At 39.4% G+C, this 24,009-nt stretch overlaps 1 protein-coding gene across 12 annotated transcripts in view; it reads left to right on the forward strand.

The window, feature by feature from the left end:
* The first annotated feature begins 637 nt into the window (after positions 1-637).
* The window catches only part of UHRF2 (ubiquitin like with PHD and ring finger domains 2), a 121,624-nt gene continuing 98,252 nt past the window's right edge, over positions 638-24,009 (forward strand). For 10 of the 12 annotated variants that reach the window (XR_011531584.1, XR_011531585.1, XM_070590136.1 and 7 more), the window contains exons 1-3: positions 1,296-1,829; positions 7,793-8,026; positions 18,232-18,491. Coding sequence is in view for 10 of the 12 variants with exons in the window: in XM_070590136.1 (XP_070446237.1) it covers positions 1,677-1,829; positions 7,793-8,026; positions 18,232-18,491 (647 nt within the window). In the remaining 2 variants the exon portion in view is untranslated. Of the gene's footprint in view, positions 1,830-7,792; positions 8,027-18,231; positions 18,492-24,009 lie in introns of all 12 variants that reach the window. The other 2 variants (XM_070590139.1, XM_070590140.1) reach the window with 2 other exon arrangements.

Below are 24,009 nucleotides of genomic sequence, written 5' to 3' on the forward strand. Positions count from 1 at the left end.
CCACAAGGGCATAGCATATCCTTATAACAGCAAATAGCTAACCCTTGTTGGAGCTGGTAATAAATGTGCTTTACCAAGCTTCCTCATCGCATTTACACATGTAATGAATACTCAATATTTGCTTTATTTAATTCAGGAGCAGCCAAGACAAATTAGAGGATAGAAGGTAAAATTTTCAGCAAAGGCAGAGACCCGAAATATGTAGTAGAGCGCTCCATTTTTTCTGTCCCTTCCGTGTTGGACCATCGTTTTCTTATGATACTATTGGACTTCTCTGTACTTGTTTAAATTCGTTATTACAAAAATGCTGCGGTATCTTTATGGTAATACTTAGCACCGGTCTAAACATTCAAGATACAGATTTTGACAAATATGAAGTCCAAGTTCTATTTTTCTACTTTCATATGCTCTCTTTCTTTTTATGAAGACATATTTTCATTTAAATAAGGCCACTGTTAGGTAATGCTGCGCTGGGCCCATTTCTGAGAATTTATTCCTAGTAGCATCTTTGGGGTTCTTTCTTCGGAGCTGTCTAGTTCTGCAGCCTTTGACGGTGTTTTCCATGACCCCGCAGTCTCTTAGGCCCGAGGCGCAAGATTACGGAAGGGCCGCAAACGGAAACGGCCGGCTGTGGAGCGGCCCTCCGGGCGGCGGCACCACCACCTCAGCGGCCGGAGATCCGGCTGTGAGCGCGGCGGGCCCGAGGGCGATCCCAGCAGGACCCGCGGCCTGTGCGCCCGGGGCCGCCACCTCAGCCCAGCGGCGGGAAACCCCAGGAAGTGGGTTTCCGCGCGAAGGCAGCATTTGGGCCCGGCGGGAAACGAGTTCGCGAAGCAGGAGGATCCCCGGGGCCTTCCCTGGCGGCCAGCCCCGCCAGGCCGCGTGGCGGGCAGTGTCCGGCTGAGCGGGGTGGAGCGGGCTCATTTACTTATGTGCTTTCTCAGAAATTTAGGCCGCGCTCGCCCGCACTCCTTTTCATGATCATCCAAGTGCACGTCAGAGTTTCTAATTTTTCGTGTGTTGTTGAGACTACAGAACCGTATCCGCTAGGCCTGAGGAGGCGTCCGCCCCCTGCGGCCAAAGGAAGACCAAAACGGCAACCGGTGTGGGCGGCCTTGCAACCGCCCGAAACCCGAAGGCTAGAGGGCGTGTCCAGGGCCCCAGGTGCAGGCGGAGGGGCAAATAACGGCTCTCGGAAGCTCCGCCTCCCCAGCCCCGCCCTGCCCTCCCCGCACCCGCCCATTTTAGTTCTCTCTCGCCCAAAGCTACTTCCCCAGTCGCTTCCTCTTTAAGGCGGAGCCCAGCGTGGGTCTCGCGAGATCCGGGTTGGCGCCGTGACCTCCATGTGGGAGCTAGAGCTCTATAAGTAAACACTCGGCGCGGCGCAGACAAGGCTTCTTCCTATTTGTGAGGCAGGGGCTGCGGTGGCGGCGGCGCCTCCAACTAGTTCCGGTTTCCTTCCCTCCTCAGCTCCTCTGGGAGGGCGCGGGGTCTAGGAGTCGCCGCCGCCGCCTCTGGGGCCCGGCGTCTGGTCGGTCTGCCTCGCTTGTGTGCACGCTCGCCCGCCGGCCGCGGACAGTCAGAGCGGCCGGGAAAGCGGCGCGGGCCGGGCGGGGCGCGGCGCCCCGAGCGCAGGGGGAGACAAAGCGGGGCCGGCCCCCTCTCCCGGCGCCAAGATGTGGATCCAGGTTCGCACCATCGACGGCTCCCAGACGCGCACCATTGAGGACGTGTCTCGCAAAGCCACAATCGAGGAGCTGCGCGAGCGGGTGTGGGCGCTGTTCGACGTGCGGCCCGAGTGCCAGCGCCTCTTCTACCGGGGCAAGCAGGTGAGGCGCGCCCCTCGGGAAGCCCGGGCCGAGAGCAGCCGGGCGCCTCCAGGACGCGTGAGCTGAGCCGGCCGGAGGGCTTGGGGCGCCCCGCGCGCAGAGCGCACCTGGCTCTACTTCGGGTGGGCAGCCCGCGAGGCTGAGAGTGCGGGCCCTGGGCTCGCCGAGGGGGCGCAGCGGGGTCCCCGCCAGCCCCGAGTGCAGGTGCGCCCGGCGGGGTCGGAGGCGGGGGCGCCCTGAGCGCGGAGACCTCGCCGCCCTTTCGTAGAAAGGCAGCAGCCACAGGCACAGCCCGTCAGAGCGCCTGGGTTCCCTGGCTTCCCGCGCTCGGCCGGGTCCGGGGCCCCGGGAGGGCGGGGAGGGCAGCAGGCGCTGGCGGCCATGCCACAGTGCGGGTGGGGAGGGCCGGCGGTTCCGGCTCCCAGCAGCGCTGATCCGGCTAACGGCTCGCATCGCTTCCGTGGCTCTTCCGCGCTCCGGCTCCCAAGTAGCAGGGGGAAACAGATACTGCTCTCTCTTGGGCACAAGAACCTTAGCTCTGCCTCTTCGCGTAGAAGAGATTTGTACACACTGAAGGTTCGAAGGGTTTCCGGAACTTCTGCCCCACTCTCTCACCCTCCTAGAATTGAAATCTGTCTTGGGGGAGATTAGAGACCTGGGTTGAAGGAGCTATTGATGTAACCCGGGATCCGGGTTTAAACTGCCTAGTATAGACCAGGAAGGTTATTTCCAGAGTGGGAAGGAGTATAACAGACTGCTCTTCTTACTTCTCACCTTCTAATAGTCCCCTCACCCACGCTTTTAACAGTACCTGGAGCATAGCCAGCGGTACATACTTGAAGGCTGAAACTGTTTTTGGCGGTGAGGGTGTCTTGTGGGCGTCCCTGGTCGTTGTGTTGTATGGCCATGGTCTGGCCCATTGAAGATTTTTTCCTATCCTACAAGTCTCTCATGGTCTGCACCTAGAGACCCAGACCCCGCCTGTTTTTCTTGTCTCTTTGTCTTTTTTCAAAAAATGTTAGCCACTGAGAAAGTTGGCATCCTCCATTTGACAGACCGCAGTTTGGCTCCAATCCTTTGGTTTGAAATAAATGTAGCTCTCTGATTTGGTAGAAGTAACCGTTTCCCTACAGCTACGAAGGATTTGAAAGGAATATTTTTTCTCCCCTTCATAGGCTTACTCTTCAAAAACTGCCCAGAAATTTCAGAGTAAGAAGATTACACTCTGATAAAGAACGAAGCAGAGGTTGTTTTAATTTGTTTTTAAAAAAGTGATAGCATCTTTGATATGTCTGCAGCCAATTTTATATTGATCCTTTAGTGTTTGACTTGTAAAAACAGGTGTTCAATTTAGTTGTAAACTTTTTGAGATAATTGTATGTGTAGTAAACACTATGTAGCTTTATGTTGCTGTGCCTCCAGTGGCTGATACCTTTTTATCTTTTGGTCAAAGGTGAAAAGCATGCAATCAAGTCTTCACAATTTTATTTTCTATCTAAGGACAATAGTACATGAATTTCTGGGCTACTTTGGTGACTTCACCACTAGAGATAACCAGAAATGAAGCATGAGAATGTATTCCTGCGCAACATCCCTAAAGTCTAATTATCAAACAGCTAAAAGAAAGTATGCACCTGGCTGTCTTGGGGAAAAGATAGAGATTGGGTTACATTTAGGACAACAAAGTAGACTTCCAATAAACTAGGAAGCTAGTTCCAGGTTCGGGGGAAAAACTGTTGAGGAAAACAGCCCTTTGTGCTTCTTACCCCAGGACAGTTGATAACTCACTACTTTGATTTTTTCAGCTCAGTGATAAACCAATAGCTATGAGAAATGGACTTTTGGTTCCCCATTGAGTTGGAGACAGAGAAGGAAGACAATGCTCCAGCTATGTTTACTTCCTTATGAACTGACAAGTAGCCATGGCAGTGACTATTATCTTCATTCTCCTTTCCTCTTTGGAGTCCACAGTCCTTGGACAAGGTAGTCTGTCTATAGCAGGCAACTGCTCAGTTGGCATCACAGGGCTGCTGCTGTCCTATAAAATGCCTTTGTGCTTGGTAGAAAAAGGCACCCCTTCCTCAAGATGCTTCACTGCCACATGGTGAAAAATGTCATAAATAAAAACAAATTTACACTGTCTGTGATGTAAATGGTACCCTTTCCCTCTTCTCCCCCCTTTTGTATGTTAGGTCTGCTGCTTTTAATCTTTGGTGTCTACCAGAATCACTTGTGATAGTTATATTATAGATGTTTAGCTCACCCTGAGCAAGTACAGAATTGCAAGTAGTTGAATTTAACAAGACCCCTGGGAGATTCTGATGAACACCAGAGTTTGAAAATGAATGTTGAAGGATAGTCAGTCTCCTGCTAGTTTCTTGCTGTTCAAAGTTTGGTCCCTGGATCAGCAGGACCAGCAGCATTAGCTTCACCTGGCAGCCTTACACCAGGCCTACTGAAGTAGAATCTGTAGTTTAACAAGGTCCCCAGGTGATCTGTATGCAAATTAAATTTGAGAAGCAACGTAATTGTGTAAGTGACTCCACTTTTGAGGGTCAAAATGGAGAGAGCAATTCAGGGCTGTGAGTTCTGGTTAGAGTAGGGTAACCTTATTTAGATATCCTTCTCTGGAAGGTTGAGTTTGACACACCCTTGGAGTTGGGTTTTTTAAAGGAAGAGTTACATTGGTGAATCTCTAAATCTTTTGGGAATCTACAGCTTTTCCTACTTTAAAAGGATTCTCTCTCCTCCTTTCATTTTTTCCCTTGTACCACTATAAAGATAGCCTTAGAATAGATTGTACATGTGGAGCTTGAACCAGAGCTGAAGAAAAACTTAGTTCCCTTTTGCCCCCAGACTCGTCATTTTCATGTGGAATATAAAATAAGTGTTTGCCTATTTAAAGGAGTGTGTGTTATGTATATATTGTATGATGTGAAAGATACATGGAAGTTATTAACTTAATGCCCTCCACCTATATCCTTATCAGTAGCCCCTTGGGAATGACTTCCTCACTGCCTTCTCAGCCGGTGCTACTTGGTGTTTGCTTCCTAGTTTTCCCTTGCATCATGGTTGCAATTCTGTTACCTGGAATTTCTTCCTTCAACTCAGTAAAAATTCAAGGATGTGGTCTGGCAAAAACAAATTCTAGAACCATTCCCTCCTCTCTAGTATTGTAAATCCTACAACCTCGTCTTCTCAGGTGGCAGTTCTCAAACATTTTCTGCTATGAGACATTGATGGACTACAGTTACAAGCCTGAAACTCATAGGTATTTGTAGTTTCTAAATGACCCAATCCCTTTCTCCCCACTCAAAGCATAATTTAAGTGACAGGTAACTTTCAGTCTACACTTTCATTAAATTAATGGGAGAACTTCACTACTTTTCAAGTAACAAATCATTCCAACATTCTTCAACTTTTCATGATGGCCTAGCTGTGTGGAAGTTGCTATGCAATGGACATTATCACTGTTTTAGGAAAAGTGGAACTATAGCTATGAATTAAGGAAGTAGGTAATCTGGGTAAAAGTGGCTATCATAGCAAGCATGAATAATTGGAGGAAAGGTGTTTACATGTTAACATGGACCTAACTTCTGTTATAGGGCCCTTTGCCTTGATAAGCTTAGTGTTTACTCCAACTTCAGACATTGCTTTTCCTTTCAAACCAAGTACAGCTTGAAGCAGCTTATGTTTACTTTGATCACTTGGTAGAAACTAGTCAGAGTGGTTGAGTGTAAGAATGCCTCCAAGGTCCCTCTGACTCTTGTGCCTCAAATTTCAATGGAAGAATGTTTGTGGAAACGCTTTGGATTTCCAGTTATTTTGCCACCTTAACAGCTACCTTCATTTTGGGGAATGCCCTGCCAGTTAATTTGTGTGTTCTATGCTGTTAGTTTTTTATTTCCTACTTTGAACACTTCCATTTTTTTAATTATCATAGGCTGCAACAGTTTTATGTTTAATCAAGTTGTGCTTTTTCAGGTGTTCCAACATTAGGGTGTTCTTACTTTTGCCAGGGGTTGGGGGAGCGGAGGGTGGGGAAAGCTATTGAAGAATATCAAAAATGAAGCTGTGAGTGTATAGTTTTTTGCTCTTTGAGTTTTTCCCCCAGGTGTTCAGGATTAGAGGGAGTTCTTATTTTTTCATAAGGTAAGCAATATTAACATCCTTAGCCCTATGAGGTTTTATCTACTTACTGACTTGGGAGACTCCTTAGGCTCATTTGGAATAAGCAGGTTAACCTGTGAGATAGTGTCTAATTTAATTCCCCCATTGGAAACTTGGGAATTTCTTGATCCCTTGTTCTGTTTGACATTTGTGAACAACTGTAATGTGCAGCATTGTGCTTGGTGTGTTCTTGGACCACTTGAAATAAAATTACTTATCTAGTACATTAGTGAGTTTATCATTCAAAGACAGACTTTCATTCTTTCCCTTTGGTTGACTTCTCAAATATGATCTTATTGTGATAGAGAGTTGTGGATGATGACAGGTATTATATACAAAGAGGAAAAATGAACAGTGACTAAATTGGTAATATTTCTGGGGAAGTGATAGTTCTGATCTTCAAGGAGTTTAGTTTTCTTATTGAATCATGGTGAATTGGCCAACCAAATTTTATGAAGAAACAAAATGGAGACTATTAGTTTCCTAGGGCTTCTGTAATAAAGTACCACAACCTAGGTAGCTTAAAACAACAGAAACGCATTGTCTCGTGGTTTTGGATGCTGTAAGTCTGAAATCAAGGTGTTAGCAGGGCCATGCTTTCTGTGTTCTAAGAAAGGATCCTTCCTTGCTTCCTTTAGCTTCTAGCGTTTGTCAGCAATCCTTGGTGTTCCTTGGCTTGTAGATGCATCACCCCGGTCATGTTGCTGTCCTCTCCCTATCTAGCTCTACATCTTCCTTCTGTGTGTCTGTCTCTGTGTCCAAATTTCAACTTTTATAAGAACACCAATCACAATAGATTAGGGCCCACCCTTACGACCTAGTTTTAACTTCGTTACTGCTGTAAAAACCCCGTTTCCAGATAAGATCATGCTCAGAGATACTCAGGATCAGGACTTCAACATATTTTGGCAGGAGGTGGTGGTTTGGGGGGGGGGGGGAATAGTTCAATCTATTACAGAGACTTTACCAAAATAAGATAATTTATTCACTATTCATTCCGGAAGACTTTCCATGATGCAACTTAGTAACTTTTTTTCTTCCATTTTTTTTTCTGCTTTTTCTCCCCAAAGCCCCCCAGTACATAGTTGTATATTTTAGTAATGGGTCCTTCTAGTTGTGGCATGTGGGACGCCGCCTCAGCGTGGCCTGATGAGCAGTGCCATGTCCGCCCAGGATCTGAAGCGGCAAAACCCTGGGTCACCGAAGCGGAACGCGCAAACTTAACCACTTGGCCGCGGGGCCGGCCCCAGCTTGGTAACTTATGGATGGATAGAATTAGAGAACTTTAGGCAAACGGAATAGCATGAGGAAGAATTGTAATTATTGCTTGAATTTTTTTTTCCTACTTGATTTTTTAAGAAAAATTACAGTGCTTCAGAAATAAAATGATTAACTTAATGTCTTTAAGAACACAGTCATAAAACAACCTACTTTCAAAATTCACCTTTTCTTTCTTGCAGTGGATTCAGTCACTGTTCATTAAAATAAACAAAACTTGGTGAGAAATCGAGTTTTTCTACTAAGCAATGAGGTCACAATGCTACATTTTTGGTTTCAGTGGCTATCACTGTTCCCTATAGGTAATATGGAGTGATTCTTAAGAATTTATTGAGGTCCTGAGAAGATGCTGACATCATAGACCATAAAGTAATAGGAATTGGTTTCAAGATCACTAAATTGCAATGCTGTGAATTTTATTTTAATAATTTGGTTAGGACACTTGGGTAACTAAAGATGTAGAAAGATCAAGTTTTGAGAGAAGCATTTTAATCTTTTTCTATCTTTTTTTCTAGTTGGAAAATGGATATACTTTATTTGACTATGATGTTGGACTGAATGACATAATTCAGCTACTAGTTCGCCCAGACCCTGATCTTCCTAGCACATCAAAACAGACCGATGTACAGGCCAAACCCTGTTCTAACAGTCCACCTAAAGTAAAGAAAACTCCACGGGTGGGAAGTTCCAGTCAGCCATCAACATCAACTCGTGATTTTCTTGTTGATCCTGGCATTGGAATATATAAGGTATGTAGTCGTCTTCAACTTGTGAGAATATAGATGTCTAGTCTCCTCAGGATGTTTTGAATAAGTAAGCATTGATTCCTGTTTGAAGGCAAAGACTGGGCTGTGAATACTTTAACTTTTGAAAGTAGTCTCTAAAAAATTGTGAAACATAGATAGACAAATGTATAAAATGTATGTATACAGTTTAAAGAATAATAAAGCAAACACCTGTGTAATTCCACCAAGATTAAGAAGTAGGATGATACCAGTTCCTTTTTAAAGCCTCCTGTGTGCCCCTACCAGAATGCTTCTCCTTCTCTCTCCTTAAGAGGTAAACTTACTTGTTCCGTTGTTAGAATCATTTTATTTTTCTTTAGTGTTAGTTACGTATCAATAAATGTTTTGTTGTTTTACCTATATTTGAATTTTATATGATAAAATTCTTTTTCTCAACTTGGAGTCTCATGCGTATAGCTGTATTTTTTCACTATTATGTTACTCCATTTTATTAACATGCCACAATGTATTTATCTAATTCATGATTAATAGCTATTTGGGCTGTTTCCAGTTTCAGCTGGTACAAACAGTGCTGTTTTGAACCTTCTGTGTGTATCCTGATGCACGTGTTCAACAATTTCTTTAGGAATTTTTACCTAGAAAGAGAAGTGCTGGTTGTTCAGTCACAGCATACTGCCAGACTGCCCTCTTCTTTGTTCCACTGATCTGTTTGTGTGCCCTCTGCCCATACTGTACTAAGTACTGTAGCCTGGTAGACTATTTTGAATTTCGCTTTCCCCCATCTCCCAAATTTAATTCCTCTTCAAGGGTGTCTTGGTTTTTGGCTTTTAACACGTGCATGTAAAAATTTTAGAATTAGGTTGTCAAAACTCTGCAGGTAAATAATCTGATGGGATTTCAATGGGTGATGTATCTGTAGATCAGCTTGGAGAATTGCCATCTTTACAATGTTGAGTCCTTCATTCATGGACATGATAGATAGATGTCTCCATTAGTTTAGATCTTTGTCTTCTTTCTCAATTAGTTGCCTCTTTACATATCTTGATTTATTTCTAGTAGCTTTATTTTTGATGCTGTCATAAATGGTTATCTTTTAAAATAGAGATTTGTTTGCCGATATATAGAAATGCAATTGATTTATTGACCTTTGTATCCAACCTTTTCAAATTCTGTTCTAGTAAATTTTGTAGAAATAATTGAATGACAGTTTTGCTTCATCCTGTCCTATCCTTATAACTATTTTTTCTTAGTTCTTTTACTGGTTGGGGTAAATTGGGACCCAGACTCAATTTTTCAGAGCATTTTCAGGGCTAAAAATTAAACATTGGTAGATGAGGTGAATTATTTATGCAAATAGAGATAATTTTAGATCTCTGGAAGAGTGCAAACAGATCTGTATATCTAGAAAGAATCAAGGAAACTGGCAAAAAGCTGTTATCTCAAAAGTCTCTGGCCTGGGTGGCTACACTGATGAATCGCTTTTAACCTATAAAGAATAGATAATTGTTACCTAAATCGATGCACAACATTAAAAAAAGGAAAGCTTCCTATTGCTTTATAAATTTAGTATAACACTGATATTAAAAGATGACAAAAACCACACCAGTCTCACTACATATTGATGTAAAACCTAAGTTATATTTAGCAAATAAAATTATGACTATATATTAAAAGAATACCTCGCCCAAGAATGGTTTGTCAAGAAGCAGAATAGTTCATTATTAGGAAATGTTTTAATACAATTTATCTTAATAAAACAAAGAAAACAAATGATCTAATTGAAAATGTTTTTTGCATCTAAATAAAAATTTGAATCTATTTCTGATTTAAAAAAAAATTCTTGGTAAGAGGTACAGGTGGAATAGATGAATATTATAAAACACACCCAGCATCATGCTTAATGGCAGGGAAAGCCAGAAGTATTACCATTGAAGACAGGAGCCAGACAAGGAAGCCAGTTAATACTGCTGCTATTTAAAATCTTTTTAGATGTGCTAGATAATACAGATAGGCAGGAGAACAACAAAGTGTAAATATTGGAGAAGGCTAAGTTATTACTTATAAATACCTGGAAAAGTTGAGAAAATAAACATATTAGGGCATTATGAGCAATCAGTAAGGTGGCTGTTTAAATACCAGTTGCTTCCCTTGCTACAATCATTTAGTAAAAGAGAAAAAAAGTTTTCAGTAACAACACAAAGTCTGGAAATAAACTTACATCATATGGGCAAGACTTATAAATTAAGACAGTGCTTTATGTAGTGCTCATAGTTCAGACGGAATTGTTAATATTGAAAGCCCAATTGCCGTACTGTTGTCTTCATCACCCATTGATTTCATCCCTTTCAGTTACCAATACTTTCTATGTTGATATTTTTTCACATTGTTGCTTTTTAAATAAACTCTTTATTTTAGAACAGTTTTACTAGATTTGTAGCATAATTGGGAAGATACCACAGAGTTTCCAGATATCCCACACCAAGTTTGCCCTGTTATTAACAGATTAGTATGGTACATTTGATGTAATGATTGAACTGTATCTTAACTGTATCTACTTAGTCCCATCTAGGGTACTACATTGGATTTACATTAGTGTTATATTGAATAGTTGTCATGTCTCCTTGGGCTCCTTTTGGCTGTGACGGTTTCTCAGACATTTCTTTCTTTTTGATGACCATGACAGTCTTTAGGACTACTTGTCAGGTATTTTATAAGTCCTTCTATTAGGATTCATCTGTTGTTTTCCTCATTGTTTGACTGGATTTACATAATTTTAAGAGGAAGACCACAGAGATGAAGTGTTATTTTCATCACATCATATCTAGGGCACATACTGTCAACATTCTGTTTGCTAATTATAATGCGTTTTACATCAGTACTAACTAAGTGCCATTAATGTGAACCTTAATCACCTGGTTGAGGTAGTGTTTGTCAGGCTTCTTCACTGTGAAGTTAGTCTCCCTCACCTTCCCCTTTCTATACTCTGTTCTTTGAGGTGAAGTCTCTATATGCAGCCCACACTTAAGGAGTGGGGAGCTATGTACTCTACTTCCGTGAGGGCAGATTATCTACAAAAATTATTGGTAATTCTACATGGGAGACTTGTCTCTTTTCCCCCATTTATTTATTCAGTCAGTCATTTATTTACATCAGTATGGGTGTTTTTTCTCCTGTGTCCCTTCAACATACCCCCATTATTGTGGTGTGTTTTGTTTGTTTTTGCTAAAGCACTTTCTGGTGCTAGAAGGTGCTCCAGGCTCATCTTGACTATTTCTTGCCCCGGGCCTAGATTCAACCATTTCTCCAAGGAGGCTTGGTTCCTTTAATCGGAGAATGGTGTTAGAAACCAAGATCCAAGTTCTAGGTATGCTCCTTGCCACTGAGGTGTCATTGCTTTTAGGGCCCTCAGCTGACAGAGTGAGTAAATATACGTATGAGTAATAACTCTTGTACATCCATATAGCTATAAATATTTATGTAACTACCTGTATATTAAGCTTACATTATTTTTAACTTTTTGGATAAGGGCAATGATTTAGATTTAGAGGTTGCTATTTTTGACTCGATTTGTTTTGAGCAGTGAAGGTATGAATTTGTTCTCATAGGAGGGCCAGCTTTATGTATCTACAGATCTGAGATTATTCAAGGTTAAGCATTTCTGGTCAATTTAAATTCTTTCTGTTTAGCACACTTTTCAATACCTTGCTATGTCCCCTCCCCTCAACCTATCTCAGAAGAGCATCATGGGAAACTATTTCTCAGCAGATCTTTGCATTTTATTTTCAGTGTTAGTGCTTTGGCTGTCAGATACATCTAGTACCTAACTTTTTTCTTTTTAACACTCTTATGTTTCATATTAATATATAGCATAGATGTTAAGGACTTTAGCTTTGTCATCAGACTTGGTTTCAAATTCCAGTTCAACCACTTCTGAGTTGTACAAACTTGGCGAGTAAATTTTATGTTGTCTCCCTTTCTTCATTTAGAAACACACTTAGAACCTGGCACTTAAACTCTCAAAAGGCTACTGTTATTTGTAAAGTAATATGGTTAGTCAAAGCTACATTTAACCTTCCTTGTTAAAGAGGGTAACAGATTTTTTACTTGCTTTTTTTGGATGAAGCTCAGTAATTGTCACAGGTATTTGAAATTTTGACTATTGGCTATTTTTCGTTTGGAAGTGCTTATTTCTGGATAATTCATTTACTGAATGAATATTTGGATATCTGGTAAAAGTTTGTACTATGTATTAGAGGAGTAAACAAATGATATTGCCCTTGCTTTCATGGAATTTTATTAGATATACTTTTTGGCTAACTTGAAAATGCTTAGAAGCTGCTACTTTTGAACTATTTTGATTTTGCTTTGAATTTTGTCTATTTTCCTTAGAGAAAGTCTCTGAATGGTAAGTATATCAAAATTTCATTGGGGCCGGCCCTGTGGCTGAGTGGTTGGGTTCACGTGCTCTGCTTCGGCAGCCCAGGGTTTCACTAGTTCGAGTCCTGGCCACGGACATGGCACCACTCATCGAGCCATGCTGGGCTGGCACCCCACATGCCACAACTAGAAGGACCCACAGCTAAGAATACACAGCTGTGTAACAGGGGGCTTTGGGAGAAAAGGAAGAAAAAGAATCTTAAAACAAAAAAATTTCATTGTTTCTAGATCACTTAAAAATTGGGTGGTTTTTTTTTTGCCTTTATCTTGAATTCTTTCCTATGTTACTTTTGCTTTGTAAAGATTTTGCTTTTATATACATAGAGCTTTTTTTTTTAAGATTGGCACCTGAGCTAACATCTGTTGCCAATTTTATCTTTTTTTTTTTTCCCTTCTCCCTAAAGTCCCCCAGTACATAGTTGTATATTATACTTGTAGGTCCTTCTGGTTGTGCTATGTGGGACGCTGCCTCAGCATGACTTGATGAGCAGTGCCATGTCCACCCTGAGGATCCGAACTGGCGAAATCCTGGGTTGCCAAAGCAGAGTGGGCGAACTTAACCAGTCGGCCATGGGGCCGGCCCTTATACATTGAGCTTTCCGTAATTAAAATTGCTTTATGGATGATTCAACAAATTTTGGGGGCTTTTCTTCCTTTTGCCTAAAATTTTCTTTGAACCTCATGATAAGCAAATAAAAAAAGTGAATTTTTCAAATCAGAGTTACTCAAAACTGGCACAGGTAAACATTTAAACTTAATATATTAAGATGAAATTTTAATCTGAAGGTATTATCCAATATCATTCTTGTTTTGCCCTATTTGATAACTTTGAGCAACATTTGGTCAGTTACAAATATCTTTTCATATGTTGTAAGAAACTAAATATCACTATCAAATTAGGAGCGCCTGTGGAAGATTGTGCAGCAGCTGGGTCCATCTTCCCATTGTACAACACAAATTGAATCACACTGACTCTGGAAAGTAATTTATTTGAAACGAGGTAGACTTTTGATACCTAAATTCATTTTAATTCTGGTTTTTAGATGTGGAAGCTTTGTACAACTCACGTAAAATCCTACTGTTGAAATGACTGTCATCCTGGTCTAAGTAACTTTTTAGAATAATGATAGTAAACTTTGAGGGTTTAGCTAAGTGTGTGGCATTGTTAAACTTTTTGCATGTTTTCTTATGCTCATTGTGGGAAATGAAAGGAAAATTATCAATAATTACTAAGTAAAAATATGGATATTTTAGTATTTCCTGTCTTTTGTCTGCAGTGCAACTCGGCTTCTTGACATTTAATCTTTTTGATTATGAAGCATAATAGACAACACAAAAAAGTAGGGGTTAATGAAATATTACAAAGTCAGCATTCATAAACAACACCCAAAGTAAGAAATAGAATAGCACTACCCCTAGGAACTTCCCATGTGCCCCCTCTTGATTAGCTTCCTGCTACCTAGTTCTAACTACTACCCAAACTTCTATGGTAATCAATTCTTTGCTTTTTATTAACTTTATCCTATTACCCTTTAACAACCTCTTAATAACCTTGAACCTATGTATGCATCCCTAATTTTCTTCTTTCTGAACTTTAAATGAAACGACGTTCCATTTTAATTTGTAACTCTTAAGAAACATGGTATAATTAGAGAGTCACGTTCAGAGTTGGGGAAACCTTTATCAACTTAGCTTCCACTTCTAGCTGTGTATCTGCTGAGGGCAAGTGTATTTCACTTCTAAACGTCATTGGAAAAGAAGAATGACTTTGTATTGTAATTATTAAAGGAGACAATGTACATAACAGTAAACTGCTAATATGTTTACTAAGCAGAATATCGTGATAAGATTATATCTGAGTTTTAATGAGTCTTAACATTGAACATACTTCTACTTAGTGGAAGGAGACACTTGTTTCATTTGTGCCTACTGTGTGCTTGCTAGGTTAGCACGTCATGTGGATTTTTGTCACCTAATTTCTTAATACACTGCAAAGTATGTTATTTTATAAAGAAGCTGAGGCTGGGACAGGTTAACTAACTTGTTCAAGGTTATTCCTAATAGGTGATACACAAAGACTTAGGTTTATCTGCAGAGCTGGTGTGTTTTCCATAGAACATACAAAGTGCTTAGAAGTATCCCTGCCATAGAGTAAATCCTCAAATATTTGCTGTTGGTATTTTATTTTTTTAATGAATTCCCCTTGCCCCACATGCTTCAGGGTTTGGCTTGGTTTTTGGTGAGGAAGATTGACTCTGAGCTAACATCCATTGCCAGTCTTCCTCTTTTTGCTTGAGGAAGATAGTCCCTGAGCTAACGTCTGTGCCAGTCTTCCTCTATTTTATATGTGGGACGCAACAGCATGGCTTGATGAGCAGTGTGTAGGTCCAACACCAGGGATCCAAACCCCGGGCCACTGAAGTGGGGCACACGAACCCAACCACTACCCCACTGGGCCGGCCCTCAGGGTTTTCTTGATATCAAATACTTGGACATGGAAGACACCTTCTTCTCTAAATGTGCCTATAGTTTTGATATGAATAAATCCAGCTCTTAAGCTTAGATTTATGTGATTGGTTGTTTCTTGTTTGTTTGTTTGTTTCACTTTGTCTCATGACTTTTCAGTCACACACCCGTCCCCCATTATTGGTGTGTATGTTTTATCCCCCTCCCCATTTTTTTGTTTTGACATTTTGGGGGCAGGCTTGCTCGCTGAGGATAGATGACCTCTTTCAGGGCTAGCTAGGAAGAGACAGTAAACAAGTGAGCCCACCTTTCTTACACAAACCAACCAATCCAGAGTCCGCAACCCCAGCCACCTCCTTTATCTACTCTCACACACCAACCAATATTTCAATGCTCTAACCACCCAGGGTTCAGGTACCAGACAACTAGAGACCACCCCTATAGCCAGGACCCTGCCAACATCATTCAAACTAGCCAATCCTAAGATATTTCCCCTTCACTGACTTGCCTTTTCCTCGGAAAATTCAATAAAGTCTCTGGGCCATGCTATCACTTTGTTCCTTCTGCCTCCTAATCTAACCTGGTGCTTCCCCTTATGGCCCTGCATGGATTGGCCCCTTCTCTTGGGAAATGTAATTAATTTTCCAAATTAATTTTTCATGTTGTTAGTCACCTTCATAAATTAAAATCCTGTGGGTGCAATTGAGACCTTCCTCCCACCACACACAGACACACACAAATGCACATATTCTGTTTTCCTCTTTTGTCTTCCTCTGTGCTTTTTTGCTGCTGTCTTCTGGCTAATTACTCTTCAGTTCTTCCTTTTTTTTTTTTAAATTAGTTTTTAGAGCAGTTCTCTGTTCACAGCAAAATTGAATGGAAGGTACAGAGATTTCCCATATACCCCCTACCCACACACATGCATAGCCTTCTTCATTATGAACATCTCCACCACTGTGGGACATTTGTTAGAATTGATGTACCTGCATTGACATAGCTTCATCCAAAGTCAGTAGTTTACAGTGGTTCATTCTTGGTGTTGTATATTCTGCAGTTTTGGACATATTTTTTAGTTCTTAATTTTGACTGGATTACTACTAAGAAAGTTACTGTGGCAGTATCGTCTGTTTTCATGTTAATCAAACAAGTTTAAGTATTCTGTTCTGAACCATCTTCAAAACCATCTTCAAAAGCATGTTTTTAGACTTAGTTTATATGCATTGTCATGAGTGGTTAACTATACTTAATAGAATTTGTAGTTCTTATTTCCACTTATAAAACTTGGGTTACTTTTTACAAAGAATGCCCTCACTAGCTTTGTGAGCAAATGACTTCTCTCTTATGTGTGATGTTTAAGCAACGGCAGTACTCTCAGATTGACTTAGGTTTTTAACTCCAATTGTATTGCCAACTATTGAGGTATCCAGATACTGGATCTGCCTGCTAGTTTCTTGCGTTTGATATGCAAATTCGTTATTTCATTTTTACCTCTTACTGTTGTATAGTAAGGTTTGTATTGCTAAATGTATTTTTGCTGTTACTGTTTTAGTATCAACTATATGCCCCATTCTCTGCTAGAATAATAATGGTGTAGTGCTGTATGAAACCTCTTACATTTTGATTTGCTATGAAAGTAGTAGCCTCAGTTTATTCTCCCAAGTCTGATAGACCTTAATGTTGATTATTTTTGTTTTAGCTAGTGTTGACTGTAAGAGACCAAATGTCTTTAAACTTGTGAGTGACCGTTATGAAAGAAAGAGCCTGTATCTATTTAATGCATGAATTAACTTATGCACTATATACTGTGTTCCATCTCTGATTCTTTGTTATGTCTAGCCTGGTTGGCCCTTAGGTCTTTTTCGTTTCTCCTCAACTCTTAATTCCTGTGTTACAGTGAACCTTATGTCTTTCAAGCTGTTTTACTGCTGCTGTGTTTGTTACCTGCAGTGCCTTCCGTCAAATATTGTACCTCTTCTGGTAGTGATAATAATTTTTAATTTTGTCTATACACATTCTACCTTCTGTGTTAGCTTGGTGGTTTGAAACCTTTTTACATTTTTAATACCTTATTTCTAAGTTTATCATTTAACCTTTGACGTTCCTATTTACTTATCTTGTCATCAAGCTTTCATGATAGGGTGGCAAGAACATATTCAAGTTCGAGACGTCTTCAAATCCTAGCTTTACATTTCATTAGCTTTCACTTGCAGGTTAACTTGTCAGAGCCTTTGTTTCCTTATCTTGTAAAATAGGAATTATTAATTAAGGTTGTTAGAGTTAGACAAGCCTAAGTAAAGGAGCCTTGCATAATGTCTGACATATGGGTATTTAACTTTTAGTACATACTCCCTCTGCCCCCAAGCTATACCATCTGTCAGAATTCTGTTGGATACCTTAAGTGATCTCTTATACCCTCAAGAAGAGCTAGCTTGATTAGGTGATGATCTTGTATTAGTGATGTAATTTTTTTCTTTTTAAGGACTTATCTCTTGGGAATATCTCTTGGTTATTGCTCCTGAAAGAGCTTGTACCTTTAGACCAATTTCCTCAGGTTTTTTAGGAGAGAATTTTTTAATCCAGCTTCTGTATTGTAACTCTTCATTTCTGGTTTTCCTGTTTTCTAATTCTGTTTTCCTTTTGTCAGATTGCACAGTTCACTTCTGGATCATGCACTAGACTTGACTGCATCCATTTTGCATCTTATAGCTCTGTTCTTTTTCTATTTTATCTTTGTTGTTTGAGATACTAAATAATGCATTTGCTAGTGAGTTACTAACTGTTGGTGGAACTTAACGCCATTTTGTGTGGATGAGTCACCAGATTCTTCCCTTTGTGTGTGTGCATGATTCCCTCACTTTTGAGTTGTATTTTCTGTTTAATATTTTCTGGTTGGACTGTGTATTTAGGATTCTGAAGAAATTAGTGGAACAAATTAATAAAACAATCATAATACTTTAAATTCCTGGCTTTTTGTTAGTGACATTCTTATTGAATGCCTTGCCAGAACAACTCCTGAGTACATAAGAATTACATTTTTAAAAGTCTAATGTAGACACAGGTAAGGAGTAGTTAAAAACACCTATTGCATTGAAGGAAACTGGGAGGAAAGTTAATTTTCATGTTAGTAAATAACAGTTTTGACAGTATAATCCAAAGAATATTTTTTATCTCATCTTTGAAATTAAACATGAGTAGCTACAAATATTGTTAACCAGGATAATGCTCAAAATAAGTTGAGTTATATTAAGGTTTTTGAAGCAGTAGATGAAATTAAGCTTCATTAACTAATTTTAAACTTTTTTTAGGTAAATGAATTGGTGGATGCCAGAGATGTCGGCCTTGGTGCTTGGTTTGAAGCACGTATACATAGTGTTACTAGAGCTTCTGATGGACATTCACGTGGCAAAACTCCACTGAAGAATGGCAGTTCTTGTAAAAGGACTAATGGAAATGTAAATCATAATTCCAAAGAGAACACAAATAAATTGGACAATGTACCCTCTACGTCTAATTCAGACTCTGTTGCTGCTGATGAAGACGTTATTTATCATATCGAGTATGATGAGTAAGTGCTCATGCTGTTGAGGACTTCATTCATGTTTTTGTTTATAGAAGCAAACCCTTCCATTTCAAGATTCTTTACAAATAGTAGTCTTTCTGAAGAAATCATTTAGGGGTCATGTTCAGTCTATTACTGTCTGTTTGTTTTGTTTCTGTTTGTTTAGTGGTTGTAATACAATAAGGGCTCCTTACTAAAAGCTCAGTCATCTATGGCTCCTAAGAGGTTTGTTGTTTTTAGTATCCTAATACCTGGCTTAATTTAGTATGTAAGGGTTTCTCTTTAGCTCTTCTATTATATTAGGTTTTTCATATGTATTTTAATAATTTAGAAAGTGTACAATATTTAGTGTAATAGCCGCTAGAATATGGTTGAAATATTTTTTCTACACCTTATTATTGAGATAATTCACTCTTTTTTGGTGTATTCACAGGATTGTGCATTACCATAAACTAATTGCAGAACATTTTTATCTCGCTCCCAAAAAACCTCATACCCAACAGTCACTCCTCAGTCCCCCTCCCCCAACAGAATTTTTTTAAATGTTTGTATGAAAACAGTATTAAGAACTTGCCTTGAGGGCCAGCCCTGGTGGCCTAGTGGTTTAGTTGCCTGTGGACCTACACCAGTCATCTGTCAGTGACCATTGTATGGTGGTGGCTCACATACAAAAAGAGGAAGATTGGCAACAGATGTTAGCTCAGGACGAATCTTCCTCAGCCTTGAGAGCCTAGATTCTAACACTGAATTATTATTTTCTTTACCTATTTTCAAAATCCTAGTGTAAAAGTTACTATTGGGACAGATTTAGTATTTATTCAACACACTAAATGAACTTAAGTCAGTATTCAAGTGATACCTTAATATGCATGGAAAATATGCTACCAACTCCTTATTGAGCATAAGAGTTCGAGATCCTAAAATGGTTTTGATTTTTTCTTACTACAAAATGGTATAAGTTGTGAGTTGCTGTCAACTCAGATTTCCAGGATACCCGGAAAGGGGTCAAAAATAGATCCCTTTAATCTTTAATTTTCTGAATCTTCTTATGGTTGTGGCTAACTTGCCAACGTGGCTTATTTCAAATAAGCCATCAGATTGCTTTTTATCATAGTAGATGGTAATAAACCAACAACTAGAATGAGTATTAAGATCTGGGATTGACCAGGACTGTCAATAGTGGTAAATCAAGGGTAAGATAGAAAGGGATTGGAGTTGGTGTGTTGATAGTACACCCTATTGCGGTATGTTCTGAGAAATGCATTGTTAGGTGATTTTGTTGTTGCATGAACATCATAGAGTGTACTTATACAAACCTAGATGGTATAGCCTACTACACACCTTGGCTATATGGTACTAATCTTATGGGACCATTGTATGTGCGGTTAGTCATTGACTGAGATGTTGCTATGTGGTGCATTACCATAATCAGTCTCTGGGTTTATGAATGCCGTGGCAAAGAGGCAAGATACTGTAGTGGTCAGGGCCTTTGGCTATCTGTTTATTTGGTGTCAATAAATAGAGTTCTTGATTTGCTTTGAGTTTTCTTTCTTGGAGAAGAGAAGAAATAACTAAGAAAACCCCTGTCTGGGGCCTGATTCTGGCCAATAAAGGAGTTATGGTTTGGCAAAAAGTACCATACAGAATGACATCACATAGAAATAAGAAGCTTTAAACACTAAGTGAACTAAGGCTTATTAAGTTTTTACAGTTTTAGGGCTCTTTGTTAGTTTTGGAGTAAGACTTTCCAAGGAATAGGCCTGAGTTTGGTGTAATGTTAGAGCGTTTATTTGGTTTTTTTTTAAATGAAGGAGAAATTTGTCCTGATTAAAATGAATAAGTAAAAGGCAGTCTAAATCCAACATGCAGAAGAGACTAAAATTATCTGTCCTGAATAATTTTACATGATGAAATTAAATGTTTCAGTGCTGGCAACTTAAAGATATGATAACTGAACTTTCTTTGAGAAATAAAAGATAACAGAAGCTTAGCAGTAGGTAAATGTCATTCACATCTTTAAAAAGAGAAAAGGACTATATAAAGTATAAGATAAAAGAATGAGCTTCTGAGTAAGAGTCCCAAATAACAAAAGGCTGGTGTAAGCGCCTAGAAAGAATCATGACCCAATATGGATGTGATAGCAAATCCTGTTGAAGTTTTGTTCTTCACGGTTACTAGAAAAGTAAGTCAAAACTAGAGTAAAAAACGTGTTGATTTCAATAAGTTATTAAACAAATTCTTTCTTCCTTGGATGGGAAGATGCATTGAAGACAGCTTTTGAAGTGTATGACTTAGCAGTAGTAGTAGACAGATTTTTATTGAGTAGTAAGCTGCAAGTGAGTCAGTAGAATGTGACTATCAAATAGTTATGCTGTAAGGATGTTCTCATAGAAGTAAGATATCTAGAACAAGCCCGCTGATGCTACTGTTGTATTGGGCTGGTTATTCCCTGCTTGAAATATTGTTTTCCCTCTCCCACGCTTTAAGAACAATACCAGCAGGACCTGGTGAATCTTCAGAGTAGAACCGAAAATGTAAAAATGTAAACCATCATGAAGAATAGCTGAAGGAACTAAGTATTTAGCTTGAGAGGCTTGGATCGTGATAACTTTCGTATTTTAAAAGCTCTGTCTAGAAGGAAGTTCTGTACAACATAGGAGGTAAGTTTCAAGATAACCTAAACCCCCTACCAGTTAAATCTCTAAAGATAGAGAAGTCTCTGCCCTTAGAGGTAGCCAGTAAACAAGCATTGGCCGTCTTCAACCATAGACAGGGAGAATTAGTAGAGATGTTACATTGCAAAGAGAATTTATAAAGTTAGAGTGATTGGATTAGATGATGTCTTAAGTTTAGTATAATTTTTATTTCCAAGATGGTATTTCTCAGGTACTGTTTTTGTACTTGAACTTACTAAATAGGCTTTAAGTTCTTAGAGGCCCCCATCCCATTCCATTTATAATACTAAATATTGTCATTTCTCTCAATGAACTAACTTCATTTTTCTCCTACTAGAGTAAGTTGAAAGTAATCTGCTTAATTAATTATCATATCTCCAAAGTTCTGAGTGGAGCAGTGCAATTTGAATAAGCTATCATTTACCCAAGGCAGGGAGGTATCGTATATGGGACCAAGGAACCCGCCTCAGGAATTCTTTTGGGATATTCAGTGTCTGTCATTTTAAAATGATACTGTTTAAAAGCTATTTTTGTAGTGAACCTACAGATCTAATGTATTACCAGAGCAGATGAATTCTCACTCTTTGAAATGAACTTCATTAAAACAATTGCTGTCTCAGAACAAGATAAATAGTTATACTCTTGTATCTTTAATCCCCACTCCAGTCAGAGCAGAGTTAAAAAACCAACAATTTTTAGTCTATGAAGAATGAATAGGTATTACAGATTTATCATATGCTTATTAGGTACAGGCATTTCAAAAAGACAACCCAAAAAAGGCCAAATAAAATCCAGTAGTGGTAACTGTTCTGAAATATAAATGAAATCATTTGTTTCCTAACCTCTCCAGTTTTCCTCAAATTTGTAGATAAAACATTGTAAGTTCATAAAAAGCAGGTTAAGATATTTACTTGAAATGTTTTAAGATTTGAGTTTTACTGTGTGTAAGGGTCCTTTTCCTAAAGATCCCTTGATGAACATAGACTGAAATGTTGAGGACTTGTGAAGATTTTGTAGTTTGTCTATCATTAGGCTTGTCAGCTTTATGATTCACATCTCACTGCGAATAATATAACGCAAACATGGCGTTAACAGCAAAGTGCCCGGTACACAGTAGATATTTTTTTTTCTGATTGCTATTCTATACCACTCACCTGTTGTCATCCTTGTTTTAGCAAGGGTCTTGTTTAGTAAGTTCTTTGGGAGAAGGAGTTGGCAGTAGAAATACTAGATTTAGGCTTTAGAGATTTAGATTCCAAGGGATTCTTAAGTCCTCCTTAAGGTTTTTTTAAAAGCACCCTGTTAGCAGGCATATACTACTTGGCTGTGAGGAGGGAACGACCTTTTTCCCTCCCAAAGTCATGATTACTGGAGAGAGACTATGCCTAATTGTAACCTTTATTTTTAGTGGTATTTTGGACAGAAAACAAAAGGAAAGGGCTTCAGAAGTGAGCAAATGTCAAGGTAATATAGGCAGTTGTAAACCATGCAGTGGTTAAGTGGTCATCTAAAGAGAAAAGGGAGAGAACATTTTTTCCTTACTACATAGTAAGCTTGTACTGTATACTTCTATAGCTTTCTAAAAGTTTTTTTTATTCTCATTAATATCCTCTCTTGTAGTTAAGGTATTTAAAGTTCAACATTCTTAAGGGCCCATGTAAATGGACAAAGCTGTGACTGCGGTCTTGTAAGAGTGGAGACCCTCAAGCTATTGTGATGAAGAACATAGTGTTGACTGAGGGGCAGTCGTAGACTGGGAAAGGACAATCATTCTTTAGTGTTTCTGGTAGATTAATATGTCTATAGCATAGCTTACAGTGATTTAGATTACATTAAATCTTGTGTGCCAGACTCTGAGCTAACTGCTTAAATGGATACTCATGTAATCTTTAGCATAACTATAACGTTAGTTACATTAACTCCCATATAAAGAGATCAAGGCTTAATTACGTAACTTACCAAAGGTCTCATCTATTAAATGGTCAGACTCCAGAGCCTAAGACTTAACCAATATGCGATATTGCCGCTTGGCCTAAACATGGTACATGCAATTGATAGTTGTTGCCTACACTTCTCTTGCCTTCAAAGGTCAGCCTTTTTGCAGGACCTAAAGATTTGCTTTATCCTTTGTGTGGGATTTAAAGCAGATAGTACGCATGAGACTTGCGTTGAGTTAAACCCTGGGTATGTAAGCAACTGAGGCCACTCTACTGAATTTAATCTTTAGTCATCACTTGGCTGCTTTATCAGCAAATAAAGGCTAAAATCCTTATCCTGCTTTTGTATTAAGAAACATCTGTTTTCAGTGGATTTGGTTTAGATTTGTTTTAATTAACTAGACTAATGGTTCTCAACCCTGGCTACACATTAGTTGTCTAGGAAGCTTCTGAAAACATCAGAGCCTAGGACCTACCTCCAGGCATTGGTGTTTTCAGAAGTTCCCCTGTAATTCTAATGTGCAGCCATGGTTGAGAACCACTGCCTTAGGCCCGTGGTTCTCAAACTATAGACCCTTGGCCAGGAGCCATCAGCATCACTTGTTAGAAATGCAAGTTCTTGGCTCACTGCAGATATAATGAATCAGTTTCTGTGGTGGCCCGGCAATCTCTGTTTTAATAAGTCCTCTAGGTGATTCTGATGCCTGCTCAAGTTTGAGAACCACTCATTGAAAGATTGCCTTTGGCCCAGCCTTATCAGTTGCTATCAGGCAGCTGCTACTAAAGAGCAATATAGCGGAAAAGGGTTGATATGATGTTTAATTAAATATAGTAAATATATTTTATTAAAGGCCAAAGATGATATATAATGCCTAAGGAATCTGAGTGTTCATTCTTAACTTTAGCATGTGT

Source organism: Equus przewalskii, chromosome 22 (assembly GCF_037783145.1).
Source record: "Equus przewalskii isolate Varuska chromosome 22, EquPr2, whole genome shotgun sequence".
NCBI classification, from domain to species: Eukaryota; Metazoa; Chordata; class Mammalia; order Perissodactyla; family Equidae; genus Equus; species Equus przewalskii.